The sequence below is a fragment of the Colletotrichum orchidophilum genome, assembly GCF_001831195.1.
Source record: "Colletotrichum orchidophilum strain IMI 309357 chromosome Unknown Scaffold_204.1, whole genome shotgun sequence".
Lineage (NCBI taxonomy): Eukaryota > Fungi > Ascomycota > Sordariomycetes > Glomerellales > Glomerellaceae > Colletotrichum > Colletotrichum orchidophilum.
This window is the reverse complement of record NW_019173160.1, coordinates 17,205-33,554: the sequence shown is the minus strand read 5'-3', so window position 1 is coordinate 33,554 and position 16,350 is coordinate 17,205. Positions and strand designations below refer to the sequence as shown.

At 44.8% G+C, this 16,350-nt stretch overlaps 3 protein-coding genes across 3 annotated transcripts; all 3 read left to right on the top strand.

The window, feature by feature from the left end:
- Window positions 1-1,189: 1,189 nt before the first annotated feature.
- Window positions 1,190-1,903, top strand: CORC01_13643 (GDSL-like Lipase/Acylhydrolase; the record flags this gene model as incomplete). The annotated part of the gene is made up of 1 exon (XM_022625259.1): window positions 1,190-1,903. The coding sequence occupies one exon, from the start codon at window positions 1,190-1,192 to the stop codon at window positions 1,901-1,903; it is 714 nt and encodes a 237-aa protein (XP_022468229.1).
- Window positions 1,904-5,388: 3,485 nt separating this feature from the next.
- Window positions 5,389-6,931, top strand: CORC01_13642 (uncharacterized protein; the record flags this gene model as incomplete). Its single annotated transcript, XM_022625258.1, has 5 exons — window positions 5,389-5,451; window positions 5,571-5,718; window positions 5,775-5,959; window positions 6,018-6,502; window positions 6,547-6,931. 5 exons carry the CDS (start codon window positions 5,389-5,391, stop codon window positions 6,929-6,931), a joined length of 1,266 nt encoding a protein of 421 aa, XP_022468228.1.
- Window positions 6,932-12,706: 5,775 nt separating this feature from the next.
- On the top strand, window positions 12,707-14,590 carry CORC01_13641 (uncharacterized protein; the record flags this gene model as incomplete). The annotated part of the gene is made up of 1 exon (XM_022625257.1): window positions 12,707-14,590. One exon carries the CDS (start codon window positions 12,707-12,709, stop codon window positions 14,588-14,590), a length of 1,884 nt encoding a protein of 627 aa, XP_022468227.1.
- Between the last annotated feature and the right edge of the window lie 1,760 nt (window positions 14,591-16,350).

The window sequence follows — 16,350 nt, the reverse complement described above, 5'->3', positions numbered from 1 at the left end:
TCACCTAGTTTAGAGTCCACAACATGAATCTGCGAGCATCGGACAAGAGCGAGGCCTTAGAAGCTCAACCCTAGTATATGGCCGAGGATCGCAGAGAAGAAAGAAGCCCAAGATACCATCATGAGCTTTCATGTTTTGGCCCTGGATGGAACTGCCGCAAAGCCCATGCTTACGCTCAATTCACACTGTTTTAGGTCGCCACGCGTGATTGGTTTCTGAATGCAAGATGTTCGTGTTTTTGCCACTTCGTATTCGGATTGTTGCATGCGATATCGGCTTGCTTTGACAGGCCGTTGGCGAGTCAAACCATGACTCGAAAACGGGCCTCAAATAGTTGAAAGTTGGATTGATGGTTGTCATCTTTTACGTGCCAGGGACGTATAATTGAAGTAAAAAGGGGTTGCGCTCTCTTGAAATGTGCACATCACACTACTTGATATACCACTACTGAACCTGCGTTCATCTTGGCAGACAACAGTGTAACTTGGAAGTACTATCAACGCCGAGGCTGCCATCTGATATTCATCCCATCGTTGTAGTCTTGACTTCCTTACAGATTGAAGGTCTCTGGCGAGTTCGGATTATTACAGCCAATCGTGTTTTCAGCCCGAGGGGAAAAGCTTATCTGAGATTTGCTTCACACCGGAATGCTTCATCCCTGCTGCGGCGCTTTCCGCTTGAATATGCGGGAGCATGATGATATGAGGAAGCCACTTATTCGAGATCAAGCTCAAGAAAAGCCATCAATTAAAATGCGAATAGGCCTTCTAGATGACATAGCCAGCTCGGCGCTGAATAATTGCGTGGAATGTGGAATAAGCTATCTTGATAAGGTTTGGAGTACATACCTTGGTGCTGTCATCACACCTATAATGACTTGACGTTAGTACAACGGTTGGTACTTGAGAGAATGAGAGACGGCATGCAATCGAGGATTATGTGTTACAACTCGGACGGCAGTGAAACGGCTTCCGGTTCCGTGCGAGTATCAGACATCAGCTCAAGTGTACTCGCTTGCATGGGCGTCCGAACCCCAAGTTTCCACCCCACGTACTTTTGAGATATAACAGTAGGCATGGCCCCGATCGCCAAAAACAGGTGCGACAATGGTCTTGCTCGGATTGAATTTGCCTGGAATTCCCAAGTCTCCGTCGCGTCTTGCACGCCAGCCCGAACAACATAATTTGAGATGCGGCCCCCTTTCCTTATAACGTTGTGCGTTGTCGGTGCAATGACGGCCCCAAACCTGCCACGACAAGAGCCAGGGCCGACCGTGCCCCTACGGATAATGGCGCTGGGCGCATCCGTGACGTTTGGTACCGGATCCTCAACTGGCAACAGTTACCGAAAAGATCTCCAGGACCTGCTCGTGTCTAAAGGCATGAATGCCACTTACGTCGGCACTAAAACCAATGGAAATTTCCCCGACAATGCCGTCGAGGCCACAGGTGGCTTCAAAATCAACCAAATCGCTGCTTCCGCCGAAAAAGCTATACCTATGGTGAAACCAAATCTTGTGCTAGTCGACGCTGGCACCAACAACTGCAACAAAGGCGGAGAGGTGCCGGATGCCGGAACCAATGTCACAGACATGATCAACAAAATCTACCAGCAAAGTCCCGGAACCACTGTAATACTGGCTTCAATTCTTGCCAACAAAGTCCCAGAACAAGACGCATGTCGGATCAAAATCAATGACCAGTACACAGCCTTGGCGGTAAAGTTTCAGCAATCTGGGGCTAAATTCGCGATGGTGGACATGCGCGGCGCTGATGCCCCGACCCTCGACGATCTTGCTGATACAAGGCACCCTAATGATGGAGGATATGTGAAGATGGCCAATGTATGGCTCAAGGGAGTTCAGGAGGTTATGTCCAAGGGGTTCATCACTTTACCCGCTTAAAAGCTCAAACAAGGATGACGGTACTTAGTCACTGAAGCACTGATGCAACGCAATTGAATTTAGCATCCCTCCTGAACAGGAGAAGATTTCAAATTCGTGGTGATGTAAGTGACTGAAATTCTGCTAACATTTAAGGTATGAGGATCAATTAAAAAGCTACTTTGTATCTCTAGAATGAGCCTGTTGACAAGGCAGGGAAAAGACTAGCAAGTGACCAACTGTAAACCAACACGCACGAGGGGTTATATTAGGTCTGATAGTTCCCCGTGGTAAAAGTTCCAGCCCTCACTACAGGAACCAGTAGTAAAGCAAAAACATGCTAGCAGAAGACTCTCCCATTAGGCATGGCGCACAAATGCTTTGGCACTTCTACATCGACAAGACATTGGCTTCACCCATTTGCCGCAGATATCAGAAGTCTTTCTCATATTAAAATAAGGCAATGTTCTCCATAGAAGAGCCCTTCTATTCCCTCCATTGTATTAGCAGACAGGAGAGAGCGGTTGACCGGATCTCACCTAATTGCTCAGCACCTTGCATGCGTGTAGTGTAAAAACCCCGCCGAACGTAGGAAACACGCCTGAAAGGTTGAAAGACTGGTCCCAAGCCGGTTAAGTTAACAATGCACGTTGGCGTAAAGACGAAAGTCTCAGAGTAGATGGGAATGACAGGCACCTAGACGCAACTCCCTGCTTACTATTCCGTCGAGACCCCGTTGTAGAGCGGATCATATATAAATAACATGCCCAAGGTATTAATCGCTCCGTCTATGTCCTAAGCTTGTTGTTAGTCTCATTTTGAACATGTTCACTAGTCAGTTATGAAGCTGAACAGAAATGGCGACCGCACGATGTCGCGGTTCTGTGTTGACAAATTAAGCTGCAGCTCTGCCTTCTTCCTCTTTATTAGGGAGAATTCTTCCCACGGCAATCTTCGAACGCAAATGTATAAAAGTCCTAACCCCACTTTCGAACCGAGGGTCAAACCGGGCGGCGGCAATTTGAATGAGGCTACTGCAGAACATGCTCGTCTACTATTGATAGCTTTCAATGCTACTCTGATGGTCGGCGATGTAAAATGCCTCCAATGTTGTTTCTTTTCTGGCCAATCTTTTTGGAAGGATTAACTAGTAGTAAACTATCATTAACATAAGTACGTTTATGGCCCCACGCAGCATTTCAGCAAGTCTCTTGGAAACGGAAGACCTCAGAGATATCGACGGTGACATTAGCCTCAGTGGTATATCTCAGTTCATGCCTGGAACATCGTTTCTCGTTAGTCCCTCATGGCGAAGGTTCCACATTAGCTTCAAGAACAATACAATCCGTGTTGTCGCCAGCAATTTATCGATGGTTCGATGGTCTTTACAACCTTGTCCGCGAGGGAAACTTGTAGAGGACGCTTAGTCCTTCTTCCGTTGAAGAGTCGTCCGTCTGCACAAGAATCCTCTTCGAAGATTTGGATGTACTGCATGGCTGGAAGGCGACTGGCAAGACATTGAATATGCTTTAATCATTGGTTCTGCCACCAACGCCTTTGATATCCCCAGCGAATGCGACTATGCTAAACTGCAGACGATGATGGTCTTTCGGCCTCCTACGTACGTTATTTCTTTTCGTTGATGTCAGGTGCACAGCCACCAGCGGGGCGCCGGGGGCTCTGAGGGTGCAGCTATTGTGGCACCGGCGATGGATTAACGTTATCCCCATATGAAAGGAGTTATAAGGGAATTCTAGGCGTAGTAGACTTAGGAAGGGCAGATTCGAATGATAGTCACCAGTAAATCCTACGTGGACGGCCGACCCCTTCACTTGATACGATGCGGCCTGACAGTTGAGTATATATGCGACAAACGAAGCCCCTGCGCTCACGATTTTGGCGCAGAAGGAGGAGATAGACTTTTCATGACACTTCCCACTCGTGTTAATGTCTAACTAGGCCGTGGATTACTTTCGCAATTCGCCTCAGAGGAACCGGACCGATTTAAGGCTCTAACTGCGGCTGGGTTCTTAGCCCTTGATAGTCAGAACCAGGAGTGTGTACTGACGCATAACCTCATTGAGCGCACCGGTGGTTATCGCGTTGTTGCAGGTATCATTTACATCTTGGCTCGGGGCGGAACAGCAATAATAGCTGAAGCACATCCAATTCCTACACTGGATGTGGACCGAAACTCTCCCACGGAAATAAGGCTCAGGCTGACTCCATCATTTGGTGCACGGGCTTGGAAAGGTATTAACATGAATAATGTCGACCCTCAACCGAGTACCGGGTACTGACAAGCTGGCGACATTGCGCCCCTCCTGGATGTGACGTGGGGGGCATTGACATTGAAGGAGAGATCCGGTCATGTGGAAGAACCGGCATTTGGACGTCGAAACATACTTACTCGGTTAGGGGAGGATATACACATTTGCTCTGGAGGTATCTTGCCGCCAGCTCACCGTAGCACCCCTGATTAGGATTAGTAGCAACAACGAACATTTGATTGGTTTTGTTGAAGAGTCAACAGTCAAAACTTGCTGCGGCACTGACTTGGACCCAAACGGTATCAAAGACCAAGAGAAGCACTGATATACGTGGTTTGCTTATTGCTTCACTAAGAGATATTAAAAACGCCCGAGCGACATCCCCATTGACATACAAGATAGTTTTGAGGCTTAAAAGCACCTGCCGGTCTGGAACACCCAACTATGACGATAGCTTTGCGATGCTTTCATTGCCAGCATCCGACCGCGCTACCGATTGGGCGGTGGCCCAATTGAACAGACAGGCTTGCACTAATTTAGTTAGTCAGATCCAGGGCTAAACACGCAAGAATGTGCGTCGAAATAAACATTAAATACTTACCTCAGTCAGCATCTCCTGTCGAGCTGCTGAGACTGAATCGTGTCGCGAAAGTTAATAACATTAACAACTTAGGACTGTCATGATATTGACCAACTTTCTGCGATGAGGCACCTAGATAGCTAGCACGCCCCTCTCGACTGGCATCCATCTTGAGGCTACTACGGACTACCGCAGGGCGCGCAAGCCATCCATTACGCGTATCTTTTCTCACATGACATTGCGACCGGCAATGCTTTCACACACCTTTCTCTGCCAGATGGCATGGCCAAACCCCTTTTCATTCCAATATAATAGCATCACACAGAGTTGGCTGGGACCTCGTGGGATGGTACTACACGACGCAAGTTTAGTGTGCAATAGTGCAGAGATGCTCAGACACTAGCAAACGGTACGGCGTTTCATAGGGGCACCATACGCTATTTTCCTTCCTTCGTGCACCCGTTCAATTTTCATCCAGTGTTTATGTACAGGGAAATGCTCCCTTAACCTGGTTGGAAATTCTGTGCCCCATTCTCCATCTACATCTACCTTTCTAATCCATGTTTCGCAGTGTTTTCCATGAAATCTGGAATAAACCTGCGAACATGAGACGAATGAAGCATTATTTTGTTGTGCTGCTGCTTTCACCGTGTCACATGCCAGTATGGGGCGCGGAAACTACTGTGCCCAGCCTTGTATCCCAAATTCCTTCTTGTGCAGTCAGTACTTTCTACCTGATCCCCTGGTCATGTCTATCTCCAAGTCTCACTTCTCGGGATCGATTAACCGGAGACTGCTTCGCGTTGGTATTTCACTGACGTGCCATTCGTGCTCACAGCTTCCATGTCTACTAACTGGTCTTCAACACGGTGGCTGTGGGCTGGATTCTGTTTCCACTGTCGCCAACTGTTTATGTATCGACGTTGGACTTCAAGCAGATCTTTCGTCGTGTGTACGGCTCAAGTGTTCATTCGAGGACCAAAAACGTAAGACTACATGTGACAACCTTTGAAAGACCTGGCGATGACTTATTCTTCAATAGATGCTGCCCAGGTTGAGGCAGAACTATGTGTCGCTTTCCCGAAACCTTCAAGAAGAGAAGAAGCAAGGGCAGTGGCATTATCCTTGTCTATAATAGCCTTCGCAATCGTCGGACTTCGATGCGTCTCACGATACTTGATTGACCGTCGGCTATGGTGGGACGACTGGATGATTATTGCAGCTACGGTAAGTCTGACAGCTAAGAAGATTCGATGATGTTTGATGATTAACAAATCACTATTAGTTACTTCTAGCTGCCATAACAGGTATTCAGATTGCAGGAACTACTTTAGGGTTTGGGCTGCACTACTGGAATGTCGACCCACGGGCAAGCACGAGGCTCATACAGATGTTCTACGTCGGCGAGCAGCTATACATTTTGGCTCAGATCCTGGCTAAAGTATCGCTCCTTCTCTTCATCTCGCGAATCTTCTTTTCATCTCGATGGTTCTATCTCACGACACAACTCTTCATTTTATTTCTGGTACTGCACGCAGCAATATTTCTTTTTCTTGTTATCTTCGCATGCACACCGATAAAGTCTATCTGGAATCTTGACGATCCGTCACGGAAATGTATGAACATTGCAGCAATCGGTTACTCTGGCGCAGTGTTTAGCGTCATCGAGGACATTGCTATCCTAGTTCTCCCAATTCCTGAGCTACTTAGACTGCAACTCAATACCAAGCAGAAGGTTTGGCTAAGTCTAATGTTTGGCCTAGGTTCATTGTAAGAAACCCTTGCCACTGAAAATCATTGCTAAACATCAGTAGTGGATGCGTTACTAGCATGGTCAGATTGAAATACCTGATCAACCTCTCTTCTATATCCGATGTTACTTGGGATAATGTCGATGTTATCAATTGGTCTCTGGTCGAAGTCTCGTGTGCCATCCTTTGTGGAAGTCTTCCTGCACTGCGACCACTTTTTCGTTCCCTGGCTAGCAAGAAACCGAAGAAAACCACAGATGCCACACATTTCGAAGGCTACCAACCACGCTACAGAGGGGACAGATTTAGTAAGATTTCAAATTCCGAACCATCAACCGAGCTATCACTGTCAGCAGTTGATACGGATCTCCAAGACATAGCAAGAGAATTTGTGAGGTGGAATAGCGAAAGTTTTTCGGAAGGCAATTTTCACTCTGTTACTACATGAAGATTTGGGAGTCCAACTTCAAAGGGTGATGTATGAAGGAGAGATTGTAAACAGTGTACTGAATCGAAGACTCTTGTTAAGTGTGAAACGTGAATGAGATTGTGAAGCTCAAGGAGAGAAGATGAGATCACGGGTTGAATATGTGCCCAAGCAGATGGCATTCACAATGCAAGAAGCAGAAGCGTTCATAACCCCTTTAGCTATGTTGGAGGGATTTCTTTTTTTTTTTTTTTTTTTTTTTTGGGATAACACGCTTGACAAGTTTATGTTGGTGATGGTGCGATTATGACATCCTTTCCAAGAAATTAATATTTTCATTAAACTTAGTGCCTCCGCGACTGTCACTCTCTGTTTATAAAAGTTTTCTACCTGAAGAAGAGCAGTGATATGGTTGTCTACGTCCAAGAAAGCTTGGCCTTTCTAAAGGCATGTTGTAGGTCGTGATTGTTGGCAAAAATATTACGTGGTTGAGATACACTGCTTTATTCCTGGACGTCGTGGTCTCTTCTGCTTCCACTGTTTTCAAGCTTCTAGTTTCATCCGATAGAGTGCAAGCCTGGATGACAAAATTGTCAGTGGTGGGACGTGAGCCTTTCGGTATTTGCGACTTGCGGGGACGTAGGCGCAGCCTACTAAGGCTAATGGTTTGGTCCCCGAACCTCCTTCAGACCTCAATTTAGAAGGTTTTCAACTTCCGTTTTACCCCAGCCGAGCCCCTTTGTCAGATCCGCCAAAGTTCAGCCCCGATCCCAGGAATACATTTCTTGTGCAACCATTCACCTAGAAGCGTATGAGGCGCTTTGGGCCACGTGTTCAAAGGCCACTTGATCTTCTTGATGAAAACATGAACAGAACCGGTATCCCTCGTAACGCGGAAGGAGATCTAGGAAACCTTAGAAAGATTGATTAGGCACTATAGCGGCTTCTCTGAGTGGAGCCAAACAGCGCAGATTAGCGGCATCGGGTTTCAAGCTGCCATCGTCCCATTGGGGCATGAGACATATTCCTTGAAGCTTAAGGTACCCCGCAGGCTTGAGATTGCTTCTACTATAGTCAACTTTAATATAAGTAGCTGAAGGGGGCATGTTAGAACGCACTCATAAGCTCTCATGATGAAATATCTCCAGTTGGATATCATGGATGTCTTCATCCGGCTGTGAGTGCTTCCAGGGTTCCTCGATGTAGATCATCATACTCGGCTATTGGAGGGGACAGATCCATGCCAATGATCAAAGATCATGGTCAGTAAATACCCAAAAGTTGAGAGAGACTTCTGTAATCTATTTCTGCTTCGGCGTAGAGCTCTTCAAATTCGGCTTTTTAGATAACTGTCGCGGCATTCACATTGAGAAAAGTCTTCGCCAGGGATTCCTCTATCTTCGGTGACGATAGGTCGAGACTGGCATCTACAGGAAGCAAACATTGATATTATAGATCTGTACGGACGTAGAATACTTTAGCAATGATCGTCTTGTGGAGCTCCAGACACGCAGGGCTGCTTACCTAATTTATCACTTTCGTTATTGGGATAAGACGATCCTTTGCGAAGAGACACAGCCACGGCAATTTGCTGAATGAGAAGAAGTGTGGGGAAGATTCATTTCCATCCTCATATCTATGATAAGTGCGGCATGGAAGTCGTAAATTAAGTCTGCTACCTGTCTTCGAAAATGCAATGCTCTGAATAGCAGTCAATTTATGATAGAATGTCAGTAGGAAACCGGAAACTGGAATGAGTGTCGCTAAAGCTGCCAATATCCAGCATAAATAGTCGCCGAGACTCATCTCTTCGTCAACGGTGACTGGTGGATCCTTAGAGAATTGAACGTCCGATGCGACAGGCACGGCAGATAGTGTTGACGTCAAATGTTGCGCTGTTTGTTGATGACGGGATACGTGGCCGCCTCTCCGTATTTTCAAGCTTCAATCCCAAAGAAGCAAGTTTATGAGAAGGGAAAGACATCGAGCGACGGCCCATCTGCTTGATGCGTTACCCCTCTTCCAAAATGTTGATACATGTTGGTCGACACAGTCATATTTGACGGACTGCTGTTGCTGCGCCGCTGCCAGCAACACATGGGTACGCCAAACGATTAATGTCGGCAAAGTAATAAGGGCTTTATATGTATACCGGGGCTGGAATTAAATATAGGTTTAATGGCTTCGCCTTAGCGTTGCCTCTGCGATTTCGCAAAGGAAACGCTTTGGCAACTTGGTTATGTCTACCGACATCACGACCAATCGTGCTTATTCTAGACAGAATACCTCTAACCTAGGTCGCTGAGACTTGTTATGTCTTGGATGTCGTATCGGAGACACAGCAATATTTACAGATCGACGTCGGAGTCGAAATGGAAGAATATTGACGTTGCTAAAAAGCTGCTTTGAATAACAGGAGGTCGGTACAATGCTTCGCAATAAATTCTAAGTTGCCTATAACAGATGTAAAAGCGATATGTAATAGTTTGATCTTTACTAGGGCTATGTGACGCTGGCTATGGTCGACCATGGTGAACAAACGGATGAAGTGGGAGTCCAGAGTCTTTGGATAGACTAGCACCCGCTCAAAGCACTACTTCAACACGCGGTCCTCTTTTTTCCGTCATCTTTGCCTCCGCAGTTACACTACAAAGTGCGCCCGTCGGGCTTTTAACGGAGTGCGAAGGAACCCGCATCTTTAGCATTTGCGTCCAGCAGTATGCATTGCTCTCTACTGCGTACGAACTGACAGTGCATGTGGGACCGGTATGGCAACATAGGAGGGGTTTGCTACGTTACCAGGGTCGGGCCGAAGTTAAGCGATGTAGCTTTCCTCTTAAGTAACCAATGGCTTCAGAAGGAATGGTGGAGCTAACAGCTGTGGTTTTTGCCGCAGCGCGTACAGCCGTTGGCGCACCCATCTTTTACCAAAGACTGAGATAGTTTGCATCCACTACACCTCCACCGGGGTTTCATACGTTAGCGCAGTGAATTGACAGGGGGTTCGGCCCACTTACGCCCACTTACGCCCAAGGTACCAATTCTATCTTCTTCGCCTAATTTCTATAGCTAAAATAGGGACAGTACTTTTAAAATAAAAACCGAATTACCGAAATTCCCTACCTTCCTCCACTATTGACCTAACCCAACCGCCATGGATTCTACTACTTCGTCGCCTGCCTCGTAATCGTTAACTATCTTAACTATATTAACTATCTTAACTACGCTAACTACGCCTATTTCGCTTATTATATTACCATCGATTTTTTACGGTTTAACTATTTAAAATATTATTATCCTTTTTATACTTACTAAATCCCGTAATAAAAAGCTTATAAAAGACTAAAAAATCGAGATCCGTACTTTTTATAAATATTTAAAATAATTATATAAAGATATAACTAAAACTACCTTTTATACCTATCGCTTAGTTTAATTAGCTTATACGGATTTTTTATCGGTTACGTTATAGAAAAATAAGTAGTAAAAAGGGTTAATTCGAACGTTTTAAAAAAAACGCTTTTAAAAATAACTCTTAATTAATAAGGCTTATAAAAGGATTTTTTAAATAGATCTATATTTTTTTTATTACCCGATCTATTAATCTTTAAGGAGGCTTTTATTATTACTATTTTATACTTATTAAGCTTCTGTTAAGCTATTTAATTATATTAAATCTATTGGACCGAGGCTAATAAGTATTAATAAATAGCTTTTATTTATATATACCTCCGGTGTTACGACCCAACACGCATTGCTAGACCAGGGCCCTGCCCCACAGGACCTGCGGCGGCTACTACACCATATATGCAGCAGTGAGAACTCAGACGGCCTCCCTTGGGACGGAAGAACTATGGATAAGTTATATGACTACGATCGCACGATAAGATAAAGAACGGACGCCTGCGAATAAGTGGGACGAGCGATTGTAGAAATATAGGACGGACGACCGCTCGGTAAACGGTCGGATAATAATGAACAAGATATTATAAAGGATATATTCACGATCAGGACTTATATATAGGATGGCCTGAGCTGGGCTCGAGGACAGACTTCCATAGCTTCTTTAGTAATCAATTCTTATACTAGATCTAACGATCGCTTTTAGCTATTTTTACTGAGAACCTTATTAATAAGACTACGACTAATTACCGAAGCCTTTTTACTTAACGACTTATAGATAATAGCTTTTTTAAAGCTATTCTAACGACGACTATTATTTACGAGTATCGCAGCCCCGACTTCTGTTAACATAAACCTTATTACGACTAGCCGATCGTAATATCTGGCTTTAACTATAGTTAAAAGATTAAAAAAATATAATTCTTTTAAATAAAACCTAGGCTATTTATAACTTTATATAAAAGAAATAAATTACGGTATATAATATAAAAAACTTAACCTTTTTTGCTTTTTTATAATATAAACTTTATAATTAGATATTTTAAAAGGCTTTTATTAATAATAAAAAAGGCTTAGGTTTTTTTTAAAAAAAAGAATAAAAAAGAATCGATATTTCGAAATACGTTTTTTATATATTCTTAATAATTATCGTTTTTTTTCTAAAAGTATTATTTAAACTTATTTTAATATGATAATACCTTAGCTTATAAGATAAGAGATATACGTTTTACTTTAGAGTTATTTAGGGTATTAATATTAGATTAATTAATAAATAGTCTTAACCTTAATTTAATAAAAAATATATAGTTTTAAATAAAAGATTAGGTTAAAATATATTTTAATATATAATCTTTTAAAAAAGAGGAATTAAAAGTAGCTATATCGGTAGCGTAGGAAATAATATTTAAAAATTAATTAAAAAAGCTAGCTTATATAATGCCGTAGCGACTAAGGCTCGTAATTAAACAAAATAGTAAGAGTATTAAGTACTAATTTACTTATATAATTTATTATTAATTAAAAGTATAGTTATTTTATAAGGTTGGCTCCGATTACGGTAAAGTCCGCCCCGTAAGTACCGCACTAACGTATGAAACCCCGGGACGTTGTAAGCGCACAAATGCTGCTGCTTTGAATAATACTCCGCCGGATCCCGTGTGATTTTACGTATGCCGAGGAGCAATTTTGTAGCAAATGCCCCTGCTTCCGACCGATTTTCCATTGCTGTTTGTATGCAGCACAGCGTTCACCTATGTTCAGATTGAATATGACAGGGCCAGACATAGACGGAGTCTGGAATGACCGGCTGTCGAATCCACAATGGAGATTTCAGAGGGGGGATGACGCCGGCATGAAATCAAGAGATTGATAAGTAGGGCCCGAGGTCGCTAGGCTTGCCAACTCCTACATGGTTCCTAAATGCCTGCCACCAGATACGGTATGTTCCTGTGGATCCAGTGGATTTGCTCGCGCAATGTGGAGTTGATGAAACCTGGCGCCTTAGTATTTGCGTAACCTTGAAGGAGTGGAGGTGCCACTGTTACTGATATGTGATATGATATTGCAACTCCGGTACTTGCCAGTGTACCATTATAGATTCCGGACCTGATAGCACATCCAAAAATTGCCAGCGCTTGCATTCACAGTTTTAATGGGATCTGCTGCTCCGTCCAGCAAGCTGTGTTATTCATGTGCACCGGATTCATCGCGGCCCCCGAAGCCTTCGATAGCTGACACGCTACCGAGAAGAAGATATTGAGAAGATCATTCCCGAGGCTATACGGTTTTCCAAGACCATAAAAAGGACGGGCCGGCATCACTGTCTATGATCTCTATAGCCTTATCTGCCACACAACTACCAAGCTATTTTGTCATCATTATTTACCATTCACAATGTCTTCGTCTATTGCCCTGAAGTACGCCGAGGAAGTCAAAAAGCGCCTTGACCCTAATGTGTCTCGAGAGTATGTCAACCTTTCCTCTAAGGTCTTTCCGCGCCTGGTCGCGGATCCCTTTATCGACCACGAAGCATTGGCGGAGGAAGAGCCCGCCCTGCATGACCAGGACCATATCAAGTTCCTCATCATTGGCGGCGGCCACAACGGACTGCTTTATGCATACCGCTTGATCGAGGCTGGTTTTAAGTCCGATGAGATTCGCATCGTCGACACGGCCGGCGGATTTGGGGGAACTTGGTACTGGAATCGGTATCCCGGCATTATGTGTGACGTCGAGAGCTACGTCTACATTCCGCTGCTGGAGGAAACCGGTTATATGCCGAAGCTGAAGTATTCCCACGGGTCGGAAATCCGCGGTCAGTCGGAACGAATTGCGGCGAAGTGGAACCTGCGCGGCCTCTTCAGCACGAAAGTCGACGGCCTGAAGTGGGACGAAGAGACTGGCGAGTGGGATGTCGAGATGACCCACAACAAAGGGCTCGAGCACGGAGACGAAAAGCTAACTGTTCGAGCTCAATTTGTTTTCTCTGCCGGAGGAGTCTTCTACACGCCCCACATACCAAAGTTGCCCGGATTTGACCAGTTCATGAGCCGGAAACAAGTCTTTCATACGTCTCGGTGGGATTATGATGTCACTGGCGGCTCGCAAGATGATCCCTCGTTGGTCAAGCTTAAGGACAAAGTAGTGGGAATCATTGGAACTGGCGCGACTGCTGTGCAGGTGATCCCGCACCTCGCGCGCTGGGCGAAGCATCTATACGTCTTTCAGCGAACCGCGTCTTACTGCAGTCCCCGGAAACAAAAGGAAACCACCGAGGAAACGTGGCTCCAAGTCGCAAACGGGAGAGGTTGGCAGTACAAACGACAACAAAATTTCAACAGCTTCGTATCCGACGAGCCGGCTCCCGTGGATTTGGTAAATGATGGCTGGACCGACCATCGCGCATTCTGTGGTCTTGTGGGAGGTACCAACTTGATCACGCCTGATACTGTCGAGGATCACGTGGCACGGATGTTCAAAATGGACGAGGAGCGTGCCAACCGCGCGCGAGCCCGGATCGACGAGGAAGTAAAGGACTCGGACACGGCTCAAGCATTGAAGCCTTGGTATGGTGGATGGTGCAAGCGTCCCACATTTCACGACGACTTTCTCGGAACGTTTAACCTTCCCAACGTCACCCTAGTTGACACTGACGGCAAAGGCGTGCACCATTTTACGGATTCTGGGGTATTCGTGAATGGCGCAGATATACCACTCGACATCATGGTCATGGCCACCGGATTCGCCACCGGAACGAAAAATACAGGTTTGGGCTCCCCTGCGGAGCGCCTTGGCGCTCGAGTCATCGGCCGTGGTGATGCATCTCTTGACGAGAAATGGGCCGGGTCGGAGCACGCGACTTTTTATTCGTTAAGCTACCATGGATTTCCCAATTTCTTCTCTTACGGTGGCCCGGGTGGTCCAAGTTCCCCAAATCTCACCTCAGCCTTCGACATAGTTGCGAAATTGGCAGCGCATATCATCGCAAAGGGATGCCGTGATACTCCTTCGTCTTCTAAACTCGTGCTCGAGGCCACTCGGGAGGCAGAGAAAGAGTACACCGCAGAATCCAAAGGTCGAGCACTATGGTTTGCCCCGCTGGATTTCTGCACTCCAGGGTACTTTACCGGAAATGCGCCGGGCAAAGCGGCTTCGGATGAGGAACAGCGTCGAAAAGCTGGATACGCAGCTTGGGGAGGTGGAGTGCTGGATTTCCAGCGAGAGGTGGACAAGTACATAAAGAAGGGGGTTCTAGAAGGCATTGACGTAAGAACTTGAAAAACGTGAGTCAAAAAGGTGGTCTTACCCGGGAATCTTAAATAGGAGTTCCGCATTCCGCGTAACAAGTACAATAGATGTCCCTTACTTTCACTTGACAAATTTTAAATATGCCGGATCTGGAGAGAAGCCCTGGATTAATACTTCTCTGAGCCCTACTATCGGATCTCATTACAATTCTAGCGTCCTAAGACCATAATTACTTAACATAAAGCTATATTATGTGACCGGCCTAGTTTAGAGCCAGATGATCCCTAACTTAATACACAAATAAAATTAAAAAACATATTTTATAAAATAAATATAAGCCGTAAACATAAAAATGTAAAAATTATAAAAATTATATAGAATAAAATTAATTAAAATTATTTAAAATAATTTATATAAAAACGAAATACATTTATTTATTTGAAATGATTTATAACGCTTGTAAATTTCTTTGGTTTCATTATTATTATTAAAAAAATCATTTTAGTTCTATAATAAATACCGGCTTAATAAATTATAAGACCCCTTACGTAAAGACGAGTTTGGGCCGGGATTCGGGCCTCGGGCCCGGGGCCGTCTTCCTTCTTTCAGTGACCACACCAGCTTTAAGATTCGCTATAGTGTAAAAGTCGATACGTGCACCTCTCTTTTCTAGCAATTCCCCATTCCTCTGACACCCCTCTTCTCCTCTATACTTCTGATCTTATCCTCTCACTTTTCCTTCTTCTCCCCATCCTTTACCAATAGCCACCTCTGGTTACATGCCGTGAGTCCTTTAGCATGATATGTTCCTTCGCCAGACGCCCCTCCATTCACATATCTCGAGAAGTGATATATCATGCTCATCCATAGCTGATTTTACCCGTCATGTTCGCCATTTGAGCTTAATTAAGGTGAAAGCACTATTCACTTACATCACAAACATTCTCGACTTACTCTTGTGTATGGCATCAGCATCATCTCAGGATAAACAAACAAATCCACATTGCCTTTCCTTCGTGCTGCCTTGTTCAAGGCCGTCTGTGATGTGTTGCTATCTACCGTTGTTAATTAAAAGGGACGAAGCACCTGTGATCAGCGCATCGCGACAAACTACCGCTGTACTCTGAGTTCTAGAGTTCTATTCAGTTCCCATGCTAGACAGATCACTGATGTCCGTGGGTGTAGCTGTTGAGAGTCTTCGTTACTTAAAATTGGGGTAGAAGCATTTGCTGATGTGTGATCCCTTGGAGAGTGGCGACCTGCATCAACCCGGATGAAAGGAGGGTTCAGAACAGGTTCAGAACAGGCGAGTTTTCTATGAAGAAGGTTCGCTTCGAAATGTGCGGCTGAAGTCGTACATTCTCTTCGTTCAAGAAGCAAGTTCAAAGTGCATGCTAGTCTCAGGTGGAGAATTTTATGTTTCCACCTGGAATCACTTTTCCGGAATGACATCGATTGTCTCAGCATGTAGCCCGCGGCTCCAGAACTTAAGTACGTCGCGGGTGTACTGCAATTCTGGAACGACCTTAGCTCAGGAAATAGAAACGAGTCAGAATTCCAGAATTGCGGGCATTGCGGGAAAAACTTTAATTTTGGAATAAGATAGTTCTAGAATACCTATAGCTTCGACGAAAAGAAAATCATGCCATAATTCTGGCAAAAAGGTACAGAGCGCTTATGCTATCATTCTAGAATCTCATAGTTCTAGAATACATATAACTTCGGCAAAACAGATTCACGTTACGATTCTGGAATGAAACTATCCGACGGATGTGCCATCATTCTGGAAC